The sequence below is a fragment of the Monopterus albus genome, unplaced genomic scaffold (genome assembly GCF_001952655.1).
Source record: "Monopterus albus unplaced genomic scaffold, M_albus_1.0 scaffold345.1, whole genome shotgun sequence".
In the NCBI taxonomy this organism is placed as follows: Eukaryota; Metazoa; Chordata; class Actinopteri; order Synbranchiformes; family Synbranchidae; genus Monopterus; species Monopterus albus.
The window spans coordinates 214,237-232,607 of record NW_018128225.1 but is presented as its reverse complement, the minus strand read 5'-3'; the positions used below and the strand labels follow the sequence as shown (position 1 = coordinate 232,607).

General features: G+C 41.8%; 1 protein-coding gene across 4 annotated transcripts in view; it reads right to left on the bottom strand.

The window, feature by feature from the left end:
* chd7 (chromodomain helicase DNA binding protein 7) overlaps window positions 1–18,371 on the bottom strand; it is a 93,595-nt gene that overhangs the window by 19,465 nt on the left and 55,759 nt on the right. For all 4 annotated transcript variants that reach the window (XM_020625100.1, XM_020625102.1, XM_020625099.1 and 1 more), the window contains 19 exons: window positions 15,624–15,768; window positions 14,388–14,519; window positions 14,104–14,169; window positions 12,946–13,001; window positions 10,839–10,953; window positions 10,336–10,419; window positions 10,077–10,214; window positions 9,092–9,213; window positions 7,340–7,583; window positions 5,550–5,726; window positions 5,095–5,238; window positions 4,882–4,980; window positions 4,595–4,763; window positions 4,267–4,483; window positions 2,769–2,964; window positions 2,369–2,536; window positions 1,975–2,154; window positions 1,727–1,837; window positions 10–221 (listed from right to left, as the gene is read on the bottom strand). In XM_020625100.1, the coding sequence (XP_020480756.1) occupies window positions 10–221; window positions 1,727–1,837; window positions 1,975–2,154; window positions 2,369–2,536; window positions 2,769–2,964; window positions 4,267–4,483; window positions 4,595–4,763; window positions 4,882–4,980; window positions 5,095–5,238; window positions 5,550–5,726; window positions 7,340–7,583; window positions 9,092–9,213; window positions 10,077–10,214; window positions 10,336–10,419; window positions 10,839–10,953; window positions 12,946–13,001; window positions 14,104–14,169; window positions 14,388–14,519; window positions 15,624–15,768 (2,775 nt within the window). The remainder of the gene's footprint in view (window positions 1–9; window positions 222–1,726; window positions 1,838–1,974; window positions 2,155–2,368; window positions 2,537–2,768; window positions 2,965–4,266; window positions 4,484–4,594; window positions 4,764–4,881; window positions 4,981–5,094; window positions 5,239–5,549; window positions 5,727–7,339; window positions 7,584–9,091; window positions 9,214–10,076; window positions 10,215–10,335; window positions 10,420–10,838; window positions 10,954–12,945; window positions 13,002–14,103; window positions 14,170–14,387; window positions 14,520–15,623; window positions 15,769–18,371) is intronic.

Below are 18,371 nucleotides of genomic sequence, written 5' to 3'. Positions count from 1 at the left end.
GTGACAGACCCATAGACCAGTAGGTTCTTTTCCACTCTGAAGCACTCGGATCGGGGGTAGCCCTGGGTCTTCTCTTGAGGTCGTCGTGGTTTGGATGAAGGTTTGCTTGTTTCGTCCTCATCGCTCTCCAGCTCAGAGAACTCCAGCATCTCTTCCTCTTTGACGCTGCTGTAGTGCCGAGTCTGTTTTCTCACTCTCGGTGTGTCGATCACCAGTGTATTCTGGAGACAGTTTCAATGGACATTTTAGTCATGTACTTTTATGGCTTAGAAATAAATTCTTTGCTTCTGTTATTTTTTTAATGATCTTTACCAAAAACTTGGTTTTCAGTTACCGAAGACCTAAAATCTACCAATAACATTATGCAAAGGCCCCATGGCTTTATTCTGGTGATGTAGCCCATTTGTGCATTTCTTCTATACCTACCTCTACGAGCAGTATGAACCCGGTAAGAACACAGTATATTCTGTACCAAATCTGATTAATTGGCTAGTGCTGAAAAATTGCTGCCCGGCTCAAACATAACCTGACATTAATTATTTTGTGTAATGAATTACATTTCTGTTCAATTAACTTGATTTGTTTCCCCTTGCACCTCCATGAATATGCACAAACAGGGCAGTAGTTAGTTTCACAATTATCACAGAACACTGCAGTCATTTCCATTTTTACATCACACAATAAGAAATCCCAGGGGAGCAGCCCATATTCACGCTCACAGAGCTGGATTAAGTGTTCCAGTGGAGGGCCCTCCACAAAAGAGGCAACAGGGAAACAAAAAAGTCAGGAGGGACAAACATCCAAATAAAGAAGTGAAGTGAACCAATAGAGGGGAAGAAGATGAGGATGCCTGTTAGCAGAATGCTCATTGTGTGTATGAAGCAGACCAACCTTGTGTCTTCTGTGTGTATGTATGTACATAGGTTAGGGTTAAGGGAAGGGCTGGGTTTAAGCATTTAGTTGTGATGGCTAATGCGAGGGTAAGGGCTATGGAATGTATTATTTCAGCGAGTGTCTGCACAGCTCTAGGAAAACCTGTGTGTGTGTGAGCACTAGCCTAAGTGATATCTCTGTACCCTCCAGGCATCTGTGCTCTGTTAAGTGGAGCTAAGAAGCTTACTCTCTCTCGCTCAAACACACACACGAGAGCAGGGAAACATGGGTAATTAAGAACGAGTGGAGATTCCCAACTGTCAGTATTAATCTCTCTCTTTCTGCTCCCCCCACGTTCATTCCATCTTTCTTTCTCAGTCTGTCTCACTTTCCTCTTCCTATCACTGACTAATCACCACTGCTAGTCCCCTTTCTATAAGGTGACACTGCCAAGTGCGTGTATACGACTCATCCCACAGCTGTGTGGACATATTTTGGTTTGATACTATGTTTTTGAGGACATTTGAGGTGTTCCAACTTCAAAGGGCTTTGAGGTTTAAGACTTAGTTTTAGGGTTAAGACTTGTCATGCATAAAGTACATGTCCCAACCGACTTGCCAAAAAAAGAGTTTGCTAACATTACATCTGTGGGGTGGCTAAAAAAAACAAACAAACATTTTTAATGACTTCAGCTCAACTGTATGCAAACTTCTGACTTCAGTAGGTTTAGGTAAACAGCTAGAAAATGCATTATGTCAGTGGGTGTTGTCACAACTACAGAAGGACAAGTGTGCGTTTGTGTGTTATGTCAGTGGGTGTTGTCACAACTACAAAAGGACAAGTTGTGTGGTACCCGTCCGTTGATTGTGTCCAGGTCCAGCTCAGCCTTCTTGGCCCATTTCTGCCAGAAGTCTGGATCCTCCAGAGAAATGTCTGTTCGGTTACCTGTTGCGACAAAACTGGCCTGCACACAGAAGAAAAAGTAATCGCTTGTTTAGAGATTATTCTGACACACATCACGCACACAGTGAGACAACACTGTGTGTATGAGGGAGGAGATTGTCATTTTGCCACAGATTTTAGGCTGACTAAAAATGGCACCTTAGCAAATGTAGAGCCCTTGCCCTCTGACTCTATGGTGATGGTGTGGGTTCTTCTCTGAAGGATCTGGTCGATGTCTTCCTCACAGAATTTTGAGCCTTCATCTTCCTCGTCCATTAAAGCTCCGTATGCTCCTTTTCTCAGCAGGTCCTCAATTTCCTTCTTGGACAACTGCTGGACCTGGACCACAGAGGCAAATATTTACTTCCATACCAAATATTTTGTGTTTTCAAAGGGGTCAGGGATGTACACACTGTATGGGTGTTACTACTGCATATGAAGCAGCCTTCTAACTCATGCTAAATTAAGGAGATCCACTTAAAGGAAAAATCAATCTCAAGTTATTGATGTAGATGCTGAATGCCTGTCCATGTGTGAGATTGAGATGTCCTACCCCACTGTTGGCATTCTCTCGTCCGCTCATGCTCTGGAGAACAGCCTTGTCGAGCCCCAGCTTAAGACTGGCCTTGTCAAACATCTCCCTCTCATAGCTGTTCCTGGTGATCAGGCGGTAGATCTTGACTGACTTGGACTGGCCGATACGGTGACACCTGGCTTGGGCCTTGTAGAAAGCAGATGCAGAGATTCAGAATTCAGCTGGAAATATGTGGTTACAGAATAGGACTAATGATATGGCTCAGCGGCCCACAGCTAGATGTGGCTAAGCAGCATAATTACATTCAGCAGACAGTCTGAACTCTAAACTCACCCACCTGAACCTGGCTGGAACTCTGCAGTACAACCAAAATCATTATACAACAGAAACTACAGGTGAAGTGTCTTCACATTTGTACCTGCAGGTCATTCTGTGGATTCCAGTCTGAGTCAAAGATGATGCAGGTATCTGCTGCAGTCAGGTTAATGCCCAGCCCTCCAGCTCTTGTACACAGAAGGAAGACGAAACGGTCCGAGTCTGGTCGGGAGAACCTGTCGATAGCTGCCTGCCGCAGGTTACCACGAACTCTGCCATCTATGCGTTCATAGGGGTACCTGCACACAGAGTTGAGGGGCAGGTGTTAATTGCTGTCGCTATACTGGCACCATTACCGAACAAGCAAGCACTGTAGTAGAGCTGTTCTAAGCAGATCTGTATCTGGCAGTGTAAATGGTTCGTCATTAGTTATAATAAATTCAGATACTTTCATTAGTGCACTCTGCTGTTCTGTCCACCTCAGCCTTCTGTTGCAAAGCTGTTCATTTTATGAAGGCCTACACAGAGCAATTAACTGCATGAGTGCCAGTTAGAAAGTTTGGGGTTCGAGTATCACAGACGTCTGACATTCTGGCTGGCAAAATACACAAAGTCTGCTAAGCTAGAACAATTAAACAAAAACTTGCTACAAACAACTTATTGCACCTTTCTTATTAGCAGTGTATAAAACATTCACTCGGGAGCATCTCATGTTTAGCCTCTAACTTTCACCATTTAAAATGAGAAACGTTGCCAGTGGCAGTTCTCATCAGCCATGGCTAGTAACTAAAGTTAAATGTGTGAATAACAGCCTGAAATTAACATCTGTCTGTTGTCTGGTTAAAGTGCTCTCTGCACCTGGTTTCAGTGCAAAGCCAAAGATCATTTGTAATTCTTGGTGATCCAGTACATTCTGTATCTTTCTTTTGTAAATTTAGTGTAAAAGCTGATATCAGTTAAAACAGTGTGTTCACAAACATCTGCTGCTTGTCTTGGCAATTATTTTATGTGATAATATGCCAAATCACACAATAAATTGGCAATTAAATATAACACATGGGTCTTACCTGATGTTTAACTTGAATTTGTTAAGTATTTGTATAATGTTGAAAATAATGTTAAAGGTTTAAGACACCTTAAAACAAAATATCAATGTAGCAACTTCTCATGGGTGATGGAGGCTAAGGCAACACTGAAGCAGCAAACTTTGTAGGGTACCCGGGTAGGTAAATACAAGCACTGGATTGGACTCTGTGCCAGCAGATACCCAATAATGAAGGACTCGGATCACGGCTCAACAAACTTGTGTGCGTGTTGCTGCTATGTATACATTTATTTTTAGCATTCAAAGCATAGAAACAAGCATGACTTTAGTTCTATGTTATCTTATTTTCAAAATGTACCAGTAGTGTAACAGGACTACTGTGTCACGTAGGCAAATGTAATTTCCAGTTCTGACTCTGTTCCAGTAGATACCCAGTATTAAAAGGTTTGGCTAGAAACTGGCATTAAAAAGCTTTAATTCAGAATATCCCTACCTCATTACCATTTTATTAGCCTTTGCACCTTGTAAGGAAATGCTGACTTGTCTCTGTTCTCACCGTTTCTGGATGAGGTAGTCCTCCAGGATGTCCAGACAGCGAACCATCTGACTGAACACCAGTACTCTGTGGCCACCTGCCTTCAGTTTGGGCAGCAGCTTGTCGATGAGCACCAACTTGCCTGCAGCCTGGATCATGGCCTGGAGTGCCATGTCTGGCATATCTGCCCCACCTCCATGGGAGTCCCTGAACTCCTCAATGATCTTCTCTTCCGCTCCTAGACAACAATTACAAATATTTAGGAAAAAGCACAACTGGTCTGCGGTAAGTTTTTACTGCAATGCCATAACATAATTGTGTGTGTGTGTGTATATATATATATGTGTACCATTGATGAGGTAGGGGTGGTTGCAGCATTTCCTCAGCTCCATCATGGTGTTGAGGAGGTTGGGAACACTGGCACTTCCACCTCCTCCTGCACCTCCTTTGGACAGGAATGAGAAGTTCTTCTCCAGAATGGCTCGATAGTATTTCTTCTGGATGTTGGTCAGTTCCACCTGACAATAACAACAGTTAATCTAATTAAGTCCTCTTATAACCATCTTCATCACTTCAACAAATTTCTCACCAAAATAGGTCAGTTAGGGGACATCTATGATCAGATCACAGTCCTACCTCAATGATGGTCTCCTCCTTTGGGGCAAGGTTCTTTTCCACATCTTCCTTTAGTCTTCTCAACATCATGGGCTTCAGAATGCCTTGCAATTTCTGAACCTGAGGCACACAAACGTAACATTAATCCTTAATTGGAACTGGACTTTATACACTGTGCAAAGTTGTAAAAGACCCCCTCATATGTCTGGAGTACCAATAAGGTTGTCCATATACCTGTTCTTCAGTCTTAAGGTCACCAAATTCAGTCATGAATGTCTGCTCAGACGGGAATCTCTCAGGCTCCAGGAAGTTCAGTAAGCTGAAGAGCTCTTCCACAGTGTTCTGGAGAGGAGTTCCTGTCAACAGAACTTTGTGCTCCTTGAGAAGACAGCAGAGACAGGAAAGGCATATTTAGTGTTTCTAAAACTGAAAGCATGATGTCTACAAGATTTCAATCCCTAAAGAGGAGGAGAGAGGTCCTGGGATATTTTGTTCAATTCTAACTCTGATACTAAGTGCTGTCAAATTTCAGCAAGACCTTTGAAAAATGTGCAAAGAAAACATCACAACAGACAAAACATTTATATCAACTTGCACTCAGTGTGCCAAGAAACTGTGAACATACCTCTTCCAAATTTTATTTCTCTCAACACAACCACCACTATGCTATATAAAAGACCACCACTCACCATGTCCATCATTTTAAGCCCTTCTAGTAGTTTGCAGTTTCGGTTTTTGAGGCGATGTGCTTCATCTATCACCACACAGCGCCACGGCACGCTGCGAAGCTCGGGACAGTCGGCCAGAATCATTTCAAAGGTTGTTATAACCGCATGGAAACGATACACTCCCTTTATTATCTTACCCTGGAAGGAAGAAGGCCGAAAAATAACAGGATGAAGGAAAAAACAATAATGCAAAATGTCTTAGACCCCAGCTCCATTATTATCCTACACTATGGAGCCAAGAGGGAAACTGTCCACTTTTAGATCTAAAGTGACTGAGACACAGTTGCTCCACAATCCTTTGTGGAAAAGCTAAAAAAGGCTGAGATAGAGGTCCAGATCAAGCTAAGACTTGTAGCAGTCCTACCCTCTATAGTCAGAAATGGTATAGTGGGTTGTATGGTTTATAAACTCAAAATGTTAGTTGTAATACAGTAACAGGCCACTTGTCAATTTCCTTTATTCAAACTAGCTCAAATTCACAATAAAAAACCTCACTGTCAAAATCTGTAAGTCATGCCAGCCAGCCATAGCAATATAAGCCAGGTAGAAAGAGTCCCTATGTTGTCTGTTTTACATATCTGTAGTATATTAGACAGATGAGGTCAGTTCTGAACTTAAGGATTGCCTCAGTCTGGATAAGGAACATGCAGCTTGTAAGGATACTACTACTGCAGCTTATTTTTTTCAAAGGTTCACTGTGGTGAAGGAGACTCTCAATGTTAGCAGAATTATAGGGCTTACAGTATCTGGTTACAGCTGGAGTGCTGTAAACAGTTTACACAACAGAGGAGCGGTGTCCAAACCCTTCTGAGGTGATGTTCACATTTGTTCACCATCTCACACAGCATTATCTACTGTCCTCCATCTACATGTGATGCATCCTAGTTTGCCTTCTTTTTAGTGAGAACACTCCAAATTCTCTCTAAGTCTTCACTTCATTTCTAATTTACATGTTTGCAAGCTGGTGTTGAGCTACAGGTATGTGACTGCTACATAGCTGCAGAAGTGGCCACTCACATTCTGACGGAGCATTTTCATAACAGCAAAGAAAGATTTTACAGATGTGTCATGCGAGCCTGGATAAGTCGTACTTACATTGGCAAATTTAACACTTAAAATGCAAATTAATACAGACTGTAGTTCATTTATTGTTACATGAAAAAAGTGTTGAGAAAATAATTTCAGCATCTTTATAACAAAACGCTTACACTGTTTAAATTCAAGCCATGCCAATTTGCACAATTAAAGAGCACAAATCTATTAATGTTATCTTTTAAATCACCTCCAGACATGCAGTGTAGGGAGTGCATGTATATGAAGTACATCCACTTTTCTCAGTAATATGCCTACCTAAAGTGTCAGTGATGAATCTACTTGCTCCAACTAGGAGAAAGACACAAACGCATTTCCCAGACTTCTGGAATACTGAAGTATGCACTGTAATATTCACATTTCTTTATATTCAGTGTATGAAATACATGACTCTAGTGTTCCACTAAAAGCTAATTCCACTTTTTAGTACTACTGAAGCAGCACTAATTCATAAATCACAATGAATAATGGTATCACTGACTTGTATAACAGCTAAAAGCCACCGACCCTCCTGACTTATTCAGCAATCTCTGTTGATTATTTTTGTTTACACTGTAAATATAATTGTTCCTAACCAACAGTAGCTAATATCATCCCAGACAAATCCTTCAAAGGAGCCGTTTTATAAGAGCAGTTTAGCAGCCCTGGCTCCTGTTTACCTGTGCATCTCTGTAGTACATTTCATAGGCCTGGATGGTCTTGCGGCTGGCCTGGCTGCCATGGTACACCACCACATTGAGCTCAGTCCAGGTCCTGAACTCTCGCTCCCAGTTGGGAATGGTAGAAAGTGGGGCGATGACCAGGAATGGCCCCTCAATGCCCTTCATGTACATCTCATAAAGGAATGTAATAGACTGGATGGTCTTCCCTAGACCCATCTCATCTGCCAAGATACAGTTACGTCTGTGGAGGTTGAAAGATATGCATAGAGTGAGAGGCTGAAACACATGGGCTGTATGTGGGATTTGCATTTCACATCATTTGTGGTTCATTGTCACTAAACTGGTGAAGTCACCATTGCCTACTTGTATGTAAGAAATAGGGTTTTTCCACCATAGGAACCTACTGACACCTGATGAGCTGTGTAACGCTCGTAATGGGCTCTGTGTTTGTTTCCACTGCCTTCCTCGCCTCCTGCTTTGGAGGTGTGTTCTGGGAGCTACATTTCAGCACCCCTCAGGAGGTAGTACTAAAATCAATTTCCATGAACGCGAGGGGGGATGGGGAGGGTGCTCACAGAGTGATTGGTTAAATGTCAGCATCTTCACATCTCAACCATTAGCATTACAAGCACAGTGTGTAAACACACACACACACACACCGGTTTAGAATTAAAATGACTGACTTCACTTGTTGGTTTTGAGGTAAAATGTGGACCACGGGCACCATGTGAAGACATCACATTTCGGCACGTTTGTGTTCTGCTTGTTAATCGGCTGTTTGATAAACTACTCATACCGTCTCCAATACTGGCTGAATTTATGTAACTAAGGAGCATTGTGATGCTTGACTCGCATGCTCTGCTCAGCTGTTTGCGTGTTAGTATGTGTGTGAGGAGTGCAGCCCCACCCTCCTCCAAACAGAAACCAACACAGGGAAATACTGTGGAAAAGCAAAGCAGTGAGGTGATGGCTTCCATTCTATTATATAAAAACTAATCCTGCATGTCTGTTAGGGTTTTGGTCTTTTAAAACCAAAAGTATTGCCAGATGAGCAAAGATCTGCAACCCTAGTGCAAGTAGTATTCTGATTCTTCCAGGTTTTGAACAATTAGTTTTTTTCTCATTGCCAATTGATGTTTTGTCCATCAATCTACACTCAATAACCTATAACAACAAAACACAAAGTAAAAAACATGTTTGCAGAATTTTTTGGTAATTTATTAAATATCAAAAACTGAAATGTCTCACATAGAAAGTTGTTCAGACTCTTTGCTAAAACTGTAGTCAGATGTGTCCTACTTGCTTGAATTTTCCTTGATGTTAGTTTCTAAATCCTGAAATGCATCCAATACTTTTACTGAAACTAATCAGAGGTGCTGATTCAACTATACTGGTTCTGTACCGGAAACAAATTCCTTGTGTGTAACATACTTGGCCAATAAAGGTGATTATCCTTATCCTTATTATATGATTGTTTTGGAGGATGTAGTTTGTGCTGCTGTTTTTGTCCACCTCGTTTTATGTCACTGCAGATAAATAGCAGCCTAAATAACAAACAGCTTCCACAATGACCATACAGTTGAGTGTATATTTCAAGCATGGAGGGCACCAGTGGGAAAACTAACAGCACTATGCTACAGAGCCACTTAATGTCCACTTAAGACTATTTATTGAGGTGATAGCACATATGCAGGCTAGCAGTAACATTTAGGGACTTAGTCTAACAAAACAAATTTAATGGTGACTTACGAGTTATACCAGTTGAAAGTAAGCCAGTTGAGGCCCTCTAGCTGGTATTCCCTGAGTGCGTTGCCATTTCTGTATTCCCTGGAGCCCTCCAGCTTTTTCCAGTCAGCAGCAGGAGGTCGATCCTACACAAAGAAATTATGTGGGGTTATTAAATGACATTAAGGCTTATTGCTTAGCTGTTACATTTCCTGTTACTATTACTTACCCATCAAATTATTGATGGTGATTTTTGGAAAGGTGTAGATGGGTTTGAACTAGGTTTCACTGCCATAGTTAAAGCAATAACAGTTGATTTATCAAAAAACTGATGACAGCAAATGTCCTAAGTGTGATGATTTTGGGCTGTTTTCCATAACACACACACAAACACACGACTAAAATTTACAGTAAACAGAGCTGAGCCACCATCACGCCCTCTTTATAGGCCACCATATTGTTGCACAGGCATCAGCCAGGCATGTATATTTTCATCTGTTTTTCTAAAAATCTTAAAGATTATTAACGTCACTCATGATTCATCCTGTGGGGAAGATATACATCTGCAACAAACAAGAGTTGAGGATATATTTTTCTGCCAGTAAACCAACCATCCCCTAAAACACAGTGGAGCTACAAATATAAACGCCTCCAAATAGTGCCACTCTATGACAGAGCATTTCTAACGTGGGCCTTAAGAACAAACAGTAGGCAATAGTTAAAAAGATGGACACAGTGAGAGAAAGGAGTAATGGAGAGAAAGACCACAGCTTCTGTTCAGCATTAAACACACTGTTAGTGGTTTGGCCTGGCCACAAGAGCAGGGTGTGTGTGTGTTTATACGTGTGTAAGACCACAAGAACGTGGCCCTGTGGAGAGCAGTTAAGGGAGCTGTAAATCTGGAGGAGGAAGGGGGCGGCAGCAGGCCAACACACACATGCCTACTGGGAGGAGGCCGGAACACAGATGGCACCCAAAGACCATCTATTAAACACACACAGCTACTTACCACTCTCGTAGTGTTAGGTGTGTGTGCTGTGATGCGTTCATATTCTTCTATCTTTGACTGGTCGATATCGGCCTTCAGCTCCCAGGTAGAGTCTTCATAAGGCAGGCTGCACCACTTGACTAAGTATAAGGTCACCATCTGCACACAGACAGACAGAAATGGGGGGGAAAGGCGGCTTGGTGAGTCTGCATGTGAAGAGAGAAGAGAAGAGAGGGGGAGCCTCAAACCCATGAAAGACAACAGCAGGAGATCAAAGCACCTCTCCATTTTCATCTGTGCTCTCTGAAACATCCAGGACACGGTCCACCTCCACATAGTCTGGGTTAAAAGGCTCATCATCCATCTGGAGAGAAAGCAGGTAAAGTTTTACTGTTAGAAGCACAGAGGCGGTTCAACAAGACAAGTCAGATGACTTCATATTTGCACAGTATGACTGAGGAAATTTAATTTATGAAGAAATTTAAGGTATTCTAGGAATTTTACATGTTTCAATTTGTCTAAAATTGTTTCCCCATTGTTTAATTTGTCCATGTGGAATTTTTTTACAACACCGTTTGTACAGTCAGTGTACATTATTGTACAAGTGACCCCGTTTGTCTGCTGAAAACGGTTAATCTCAATCCCTTCTATTGGAAGAGTTTGAGCTGCACATGTACTACAAATAGCACAGAAATAGCCAAAGTGACCCTTGTGTGCAGTTTCCTGAATGCAGCGTAGGGCCAGGACCCAGGCAGTTGGCTAACTGGCTTGCTCAGGTCTTACCTCTGTTATAAAGTTGTTGAGTTGTTGCTTGGCCTTAAACCTCTTGACCTTCTGATGTATTCTCTTGTCCTTCTCCAACTCCTCTAAGTCTGCCCAGCGGCAGTGGAGGTACGAACTGACACAGAGAGAGAAAGAAAAACACACTAAGAAATTCTTTCATTTCAAAGACTTGGTGGTGGTGATCATTCTTTATTGATGGACAAATGCTGGCTTTCAAAGACAGGTGCATAGAAGATCAGTGCAACAGCAGCTGTGCCGCCGCTGCTGCTGCTAACTTTTCACAGTGTTCATTAATATTCACAATGAAACTAAACGCTCAAATGTTGCACTTTCGACATGTGAGCAGTCAAACAGCCAGCTATGAAGGAGCTCTCAGCAGCTACAAATTATAAGCAGTGGCTGCCAGCCTGAAGAGGTCACATTCTGTTGCACAGAGAGGGTTATCATCGGTTTGGCTCTTTGAGATGGAGAACATTAAAAGCAGCCAAAGAATTCAAAATTTGATTCGGATGTGGTGCTCTTCTTTCTTGATTCGTCAACATCTAAAGCTAACCAGTTTGTTTTGGTAGCATTAGCGACCTAGTACAGTCCATAATTAAACTTTTTATTGAATTAATATGGTTTTAATCTTAGAGTAATTCAGTCTTTGTATTAGTAGTAAACAGAGCATTTTACTGGATTGACTAACTTACTTGTTCGCTGGCTAACACCAGCTTTGGACTGGAGGCATTTTATACAGTTTGCCACAACTAGACATCCATGGTCTACGTCGCTGCTAGGAAACATGACTCGAAGGAAGGTGCAAAAACCCGTTAGTAGTGGCTTTTGGTGTCAGTTTGTTTCGAGGCTCACTAGACCCTCTAGTCACTGAAACAAAATTATGTCGAGTAAGAAACCTTAAGAAACTGTTTGACTTACTTCAATACCGCCAAACTGGTTTTCACTATGAATCATGAAAATATTTAACAGATTAACTAGTAGTGAAAATTATTTTAGTTGCGGATTTAAGGCCAAGTGCTAATATCAGAGGGTGGCTTTATGAACTATCAAAAGCCGCTTTCCCAATAAACCCATGTAAATTCGCCACAGTTCGGCTTTTGACGGCAGTGGGAATGCAACTACTGGGACAAATGACCCTGGAATCGACAGGGGTCATTGGCTGCTGTGCCTCGGCTAAACCCGTGAACGTATGCAATGGCACACGTGTCGTCATCACTTCAGCAATTGCCAACAAGGAGGAAATGAAGGCTCATTTCCTTTGTTGATAATTTCGACGATTCATTGCCATCTCAGCCATAAATTCCATCTGTCTTCGTTCAATCAACAATAACGTCTTTCAGTCTAAACAAAGTTTTTATACTCTGGAAGCTGAACAAATGTAAATAAGTAGAAATAACGCTGACTGTCTCACTAGCTTCCATGCTGCTTTGTTTACAACTCTGTTTACTGGCACAGGTATTTGACATCACCAACATGGTGACATCATATGCAACTTACCAGAGGGGAAACAAGCCCGTCTGCTGAAGAGCCGAGCTGTGTTGGTTGGCAATGCCATCAGAAACCAGTTAAAGGCAGGTTTGGGTGGGTACTTTTGAAAGTGGTGAAGGAGTGCGAGCTGCTGCTAGATGATTCACCATTGTTTCGCCTTGAGAATTCAGTGATAATTGTGCTCTATATGAAAAGGGCCTAAATACTTTATCCTAAACCAACTTGTTTGATAAGATTAGGTATTTGCAAGTCATGCGGTGAAATTTATGTAGCCAACATGCAGCTTAAAGCCAGTTTGTTTGCTATTCAGTCTTTTATCTGACTGGGCTGTATACAGACTCAAATAAATGACTGCTATGGCAAAAGATGCACAACAATACTACACATTTGGCAATATTTGATATAACATCACTTTTGTTTTATTGATGAAAGAGTGGATCTGTAGCACAAATAAATGGTACAGCTAACGGTAAAAGAAAGTGAATGAGGTTTTCAGGCTGAATATACTGAGCTCTTCACCCTGGTGTGTGCATTGAAAATAGGTCTTAAAAAAGAGGGGAAAAAACCCATGCTGTGACAGACAAAAGAAGTGGAGAGAGAAAACTGCCATGTTACTCACAAGCCCTTGAACTTGACATAGAACTCCTCCACTTCCACTTCCTCCCCTGACTCCAGCTGAAAAAAAAGAAAAGGTTAATAATTACTGCAAATATAGCAACTACATGGTGAACACACAGAAGTGGCTCGTTACTGTTACCCAACATGTGCTTGAGTAAGTGAAGTGGCACAGAAGAAGCCTGGGTACCAGCTTCACACTGACATTATCAGTCATCACTGAATCTCACTCTGCTTGACATCCTCTCACTGAGGGAAAGTACTGTTTCATTCATATCTTATCAGTATTGCAACTATTTGCTGTTTTGGGTAAAACAAAGTCCAAATGTGAGTGAAGCTGCAGGAGAAGAAATCAGAAAATCTCGTATTTCAATGGGTTTGTCAGGGAATATAAACAAATTCAGTGTTAACTCTCAAAACAGATCTATATTAAAAAAAAAGATTTAAAGTATGCGGCTGGCAACAAACATAATGAAAGAAAGATTCAGTAGCTCTGTGTAAGACTAATATGTTATGTTTTTGTGTATGCGAAAGAGTAAATGGAACTGTTGCTCCTTAGAGCAGTTTTGTTATTTACTCTTACTTTCATTCTCAATTATCATTGCAACACACACACACACACACACACACACACACACACACACACACCATGCAATCACTACTGTAATGTCATAAATCATCCATTACACACAACCAGCCTGAGGAAATGGTAGTTTGGTGTCTGGCATAGCTAACGTTGCGGTTTTGGCTGGGTGCCAAGCCCAGGGTCAACTCTGAATAGAACTGCATGAATGTGTGTGTATACGTAGGGTGGTGACCTAGTAGCAGCTGGCTAGCAAAAGAAAGTTGGCTGGTGACTGTATGTGCGTGCGTGTGTTGGCTCAGGGGTGAGCTTTCTTTAGACAAGCCATCTAAAACAATGCTGAGTAGATGCACACTCTTGCAGACTCAGAGCACCAAGCACATGCACGCACACACACACACAAGAAGAACTATTGTCTCTGCTTACCAACTGAATACATGCTGTCTGAGCTATGTGTGCATGTGTCATTTGCTTAGGCCAGCTGTGGAACGACTAATCAGATGACGTAAACCATGACTAGGCCCAGGGTGTCAATGTGCACATGTCTCTGTGTATTGTGTGGCTCTCTGTGTATCTTACCTGTTTTTTAGGGGTACGCAGACCCATGATCTTCTCCACAACAGGCCCCTCAGCTTCAGCAACATCCTGGAAGCACACAAAATAACACAAAAGGGATGGAGTTTCACCCAACCAGTCTGCTTAAATCTACTTGGTCCAAGTGTGAATACATAATCACTCCTAAACCAAGCCTTAGATACGGTATATGTGTAGCTTCTCTCCGTATATATCACCCTATTGTTCAACCCTATCAAATACAGACCTTGGTCATTCACTGTAAACCAATAATGAAACCCAAGCTGTACCTGTTGCTGGGATGACGACGATGGGGATTTCGGTGCTGGCGAGTCATCACCACTGTCATCATCCTCTAAAATTCTAAACTCCAGATCCTCCGTGTACCTTTTCCTCTTTACCTGACGGCTGGAGCGACGCTTCTGATGAACAAAGGAGACAACAAGGGTGTTGGTATTTTTTTCTCCCCATTTGTTATGGCTGTTCAAGAAATTCCCAGCTTAGATATTAAACGCCTTTTTACTATACCCCTTTCACTAACAAAATAAAGCAAATATGTTCAAAAAGGCAGATGTGTAATGTTACTTAACATAAACAAACCATCATATATTAAACTGCAAATGTAAACAGCACTCCACAATATTACATCAGAGATGGAGAAGAAGCTCCAGCACTGTGTGAGCTTTTCATTTACCAGGTCTTCCTCTTCCAAAAACAGACTTCATTTTCATTATTCTGTTCCATATGGTCCAGTATGTTATCCATATTGACTTTGAAGAAAACAACCAATTAGTTGGGCTCAAAATGTTGCCAAATAATATGGCTGTGGAAAACACCTGCTGCATCGAACAGGCTAAATGGACATACTGCTGCTGGGGTGCTTTCCTATTTGAATGAGAGCCACAACATTTTAGGGAGCTAATAGCCAGATGCTACTCTGTTTACACACATAATTACATTGGGACAAAAAAAAAAAAATCTGATTGAGGAGAGGTACAGTGGAGTGCTGCTTATTCCTCCAAACACCATGTTTCACACCAAACAGCATTTAAAAACCATACAGACAATAACTGCTTTAAAACTGGAGGAAGAAAAACATTTAACATTGAAAATCTTCAAGCTGAAAAGTTGCTGATGCATAATGTAACCTTGACAGAGGAGCCCATGTGCTCGGTCTCAAAGCAAAAACCACTGGTTCAATGCCTTCTATTCCGTACAGGCTGCGACAAGGATTTGCAAATGTTTTACGGCCTTCTGCTTTTTGCTGGACTTCCTGGACCTATGCTGCTACACAGTATTAGCCATGACTTTGTATACCTTCTAGAGTTGAGTGGTTCCTGGGGTTGGAACAACCCCTGAAAACTACCGGGTACTTTTCCTTGTATGTGGTCTGTACATGCACACTGAAGAAGGCAGCTATACTGAAACATCAGTGTTCTCTATAAGCCATTGTTTTTTTTTTTTGTTTGTTTTTTTTTTAAATGACTCAAAGTGCAAAGGTCCTTTTTTGATTCTGTTTGTTGCACCTGTACACCGTCATCATCTTCTTCTTCAGGGGGTGAGGAAGGTGGAGACTTCACCTCCACATCATCGCTGGCTGATGACTCTCTCTTCCTCTTAGAATCCTTCTTAGCAGCACTAGCCCCGCCCTCCAAATCTACCTTCTTACTGCTAAAAGAAAAGATGGGAGAGAAAATGTCTTAAAAACAATACCAACACAACATGTCTTAAAAACAATACCAACACAAGGCTCTATGCGTTACCTCTTTCACACACTACAAGGAATACAAAGTGTGTGTGTATATGTGTGTGTGTGTGCATGCGTGCGTGCGCGCATCTGTCTGTCCCAGGGTGGTCGCCATGTTTGATTTACCCATTTAGAAATCATTAGTGTGCCTCAGGCCCTGGCACACAGGGGGTTAATATGATGAAAGACCGCGAGGAGGCGGAGGGAGCAAGATAGAGAGATAAAAGCACAGAAGAGAGAGAGAGAGAGAGAGGCAGAGAAACAGAGAGGGACAGAGAAAGAGAAGCCCCAGAGGGAGGAGGGGGAGGGGTCCCCCCAGGCCTCCTCCAATCTCTGGCATGGAAAGAAAGAGGAACCAGCTCTATTTGTAAGTGTGTGTGAATACACATGACAGAGGAAGGCGAGAGGACAAAAACACCTCTCTTCTACCTTTTAGATGTCACTTACTCTCTTGCCATGCCTGGTCAGAAATCACATTGCAAGGGCAGTTTACAAAATGCTGAATTTCAAATACCAACACTGGCAAACAAATCCAGTGTGGAATCTGCTTATATCAGTCTTTTCAAATCCACTCATTAAATTCATTTTGATGTAGATCTCCACATCTGCACAGAACTAAATGTATAACCCTAAAACCTGAGAATGCAATGAAGTGCAGAAGATGCGACATGTTGATTGAATTTGTATCATACTAAGAAATCTAATCTAGCCTGTACTTTATTTTTTTTATCATTTCCTGTGAGTAATACAAACAGCGCCAGTACAAACCTATTCAGTTAATGGACAAACATTTTACATGTTAGAAAATAACATATTTGAAAAGACTGAACTACATAGTAGGCTACTGAACTGTGGAGTTAGATCGTTAAACAGTTTTTCACAGAAAACATGGCTTGATGAGGCACTGGAGCCTTTCATTGACATGACCCCTAATACTGTAACATTATAAAAACTAGAGCACATTATACCCGAGTTACTGCAACTACTACTACACAGCTAGTTACTTTTTAAAATTTGACAGTTTGGCTATTCTGTCTAGAGGAGATCCACCAAGACTGCCAGTGAGAGCACGATCATACTTGCTAGATGTAGCAATGCCCTTCTTGGCGTCTACTCCGGTCAGTGAATGGGAGAGAAGTATACAGCCTATAGCCTGCTATCTAGCTATGTCTTCATCCAACAAATGCATCTTCCCTGGATGCCAGAATCTGCAACTTGGTTTACTTATTTATTTGAGAAGAAAACTGAACTGCTTTGGTAAAGCCAAACCCATTTCATTATCGGTATAGATCTTGGCCCTCTTCCCCCACATAAGAAAACCATGGTGAAAAATGTGGTTGTGTTATTTGATGGCCAGTTAAAAGTGGACAAGCAAATTACCTCAGTTGTAAAGGCCAAGTACTGGAGTCTTCAGGCCCACTCCACCAGACTTACAAACAGCATCAGCCACCAGGCTGACAATCTCCTATTATTGTTTGCACTACTGTCACTGACTGTACATGGTTTTGAGTCACAGCTTATTGGCTGTACTGTTTAGATTTAGCCTAATTGCATTAATGCAGTTCTTATTCTATTTTTTATTCTACTTTATTTTAGTTCCTAAATGTTATGGCACACAACACTAGGTGAGAGAGAAATGGTATTTCTATTTTCTGTATGTCCTGCACATATGGTGAATTGACAATAAAGTCCTTGAACCAGCTTTTTTTGGCTAAGATTAATGAGTAAAGTCATTTCTCTCATCCTCTGATCTTGAAACTGCTATTCATGCGTTCATTAGTTCAAGATTAGATTACTGTACTTAATCTGCATTCTATGAAAAAGCTTCAAGCGGCACAGAATGCAGCCGCAGACCTTTTGCCTGACACTGGGCCAGAATAAACTTGTGTGGTTCGTCATGTGACGCATGTCATATTACACCAAATTCAGTGAATTTGCATGAATTCAACGTAGTACTACAAAAATGGGTAAGTAGTTCAGTACTTTACACCTTTGACGCATGTTGAGACCTGAAAAATAGGACAATAGCATATCCTGAAGTGTTGACACACTTTCATTGCAAATAATGGGTAGGGGTATTTTGACATGCGCCACATGTTGCCTGTGCGCACACCTAAGACTGCGCCCTTGTGGGTAGTCCCAGCAACTATCCTCTTGACAAAATATCTAAAGTCTGTCTAAAAAAGCAGTCAGTTTTATCACCCGTCTTTTTTTTTGGAAAAAGGCATGCAAAAGTTGCAAGACAGTAAAAAAAAAAAGAGGTACAAAATATATTATGATTAGGAATGCAGTCTGTGTAGCCATCCCTGGTAGGCTAGTGGTTAAGGCACAGCGCTCTCGCCGCTGCGCCCCGGGTTCGAATCAGGGTTGCGTCAGGAAGGGAATCCGGCGTAAAACACGTGCCAAAGGTCAACATGCGAGTCGTCAGTGTGACGATTCGCTGTGGAATCTGGCCACAGGGGTTGCAAGTCAGTGACTTCTGTGCCGGTCCCAAGCCCGGATAAATAGAGAGGGTTGCGTCAGGAAG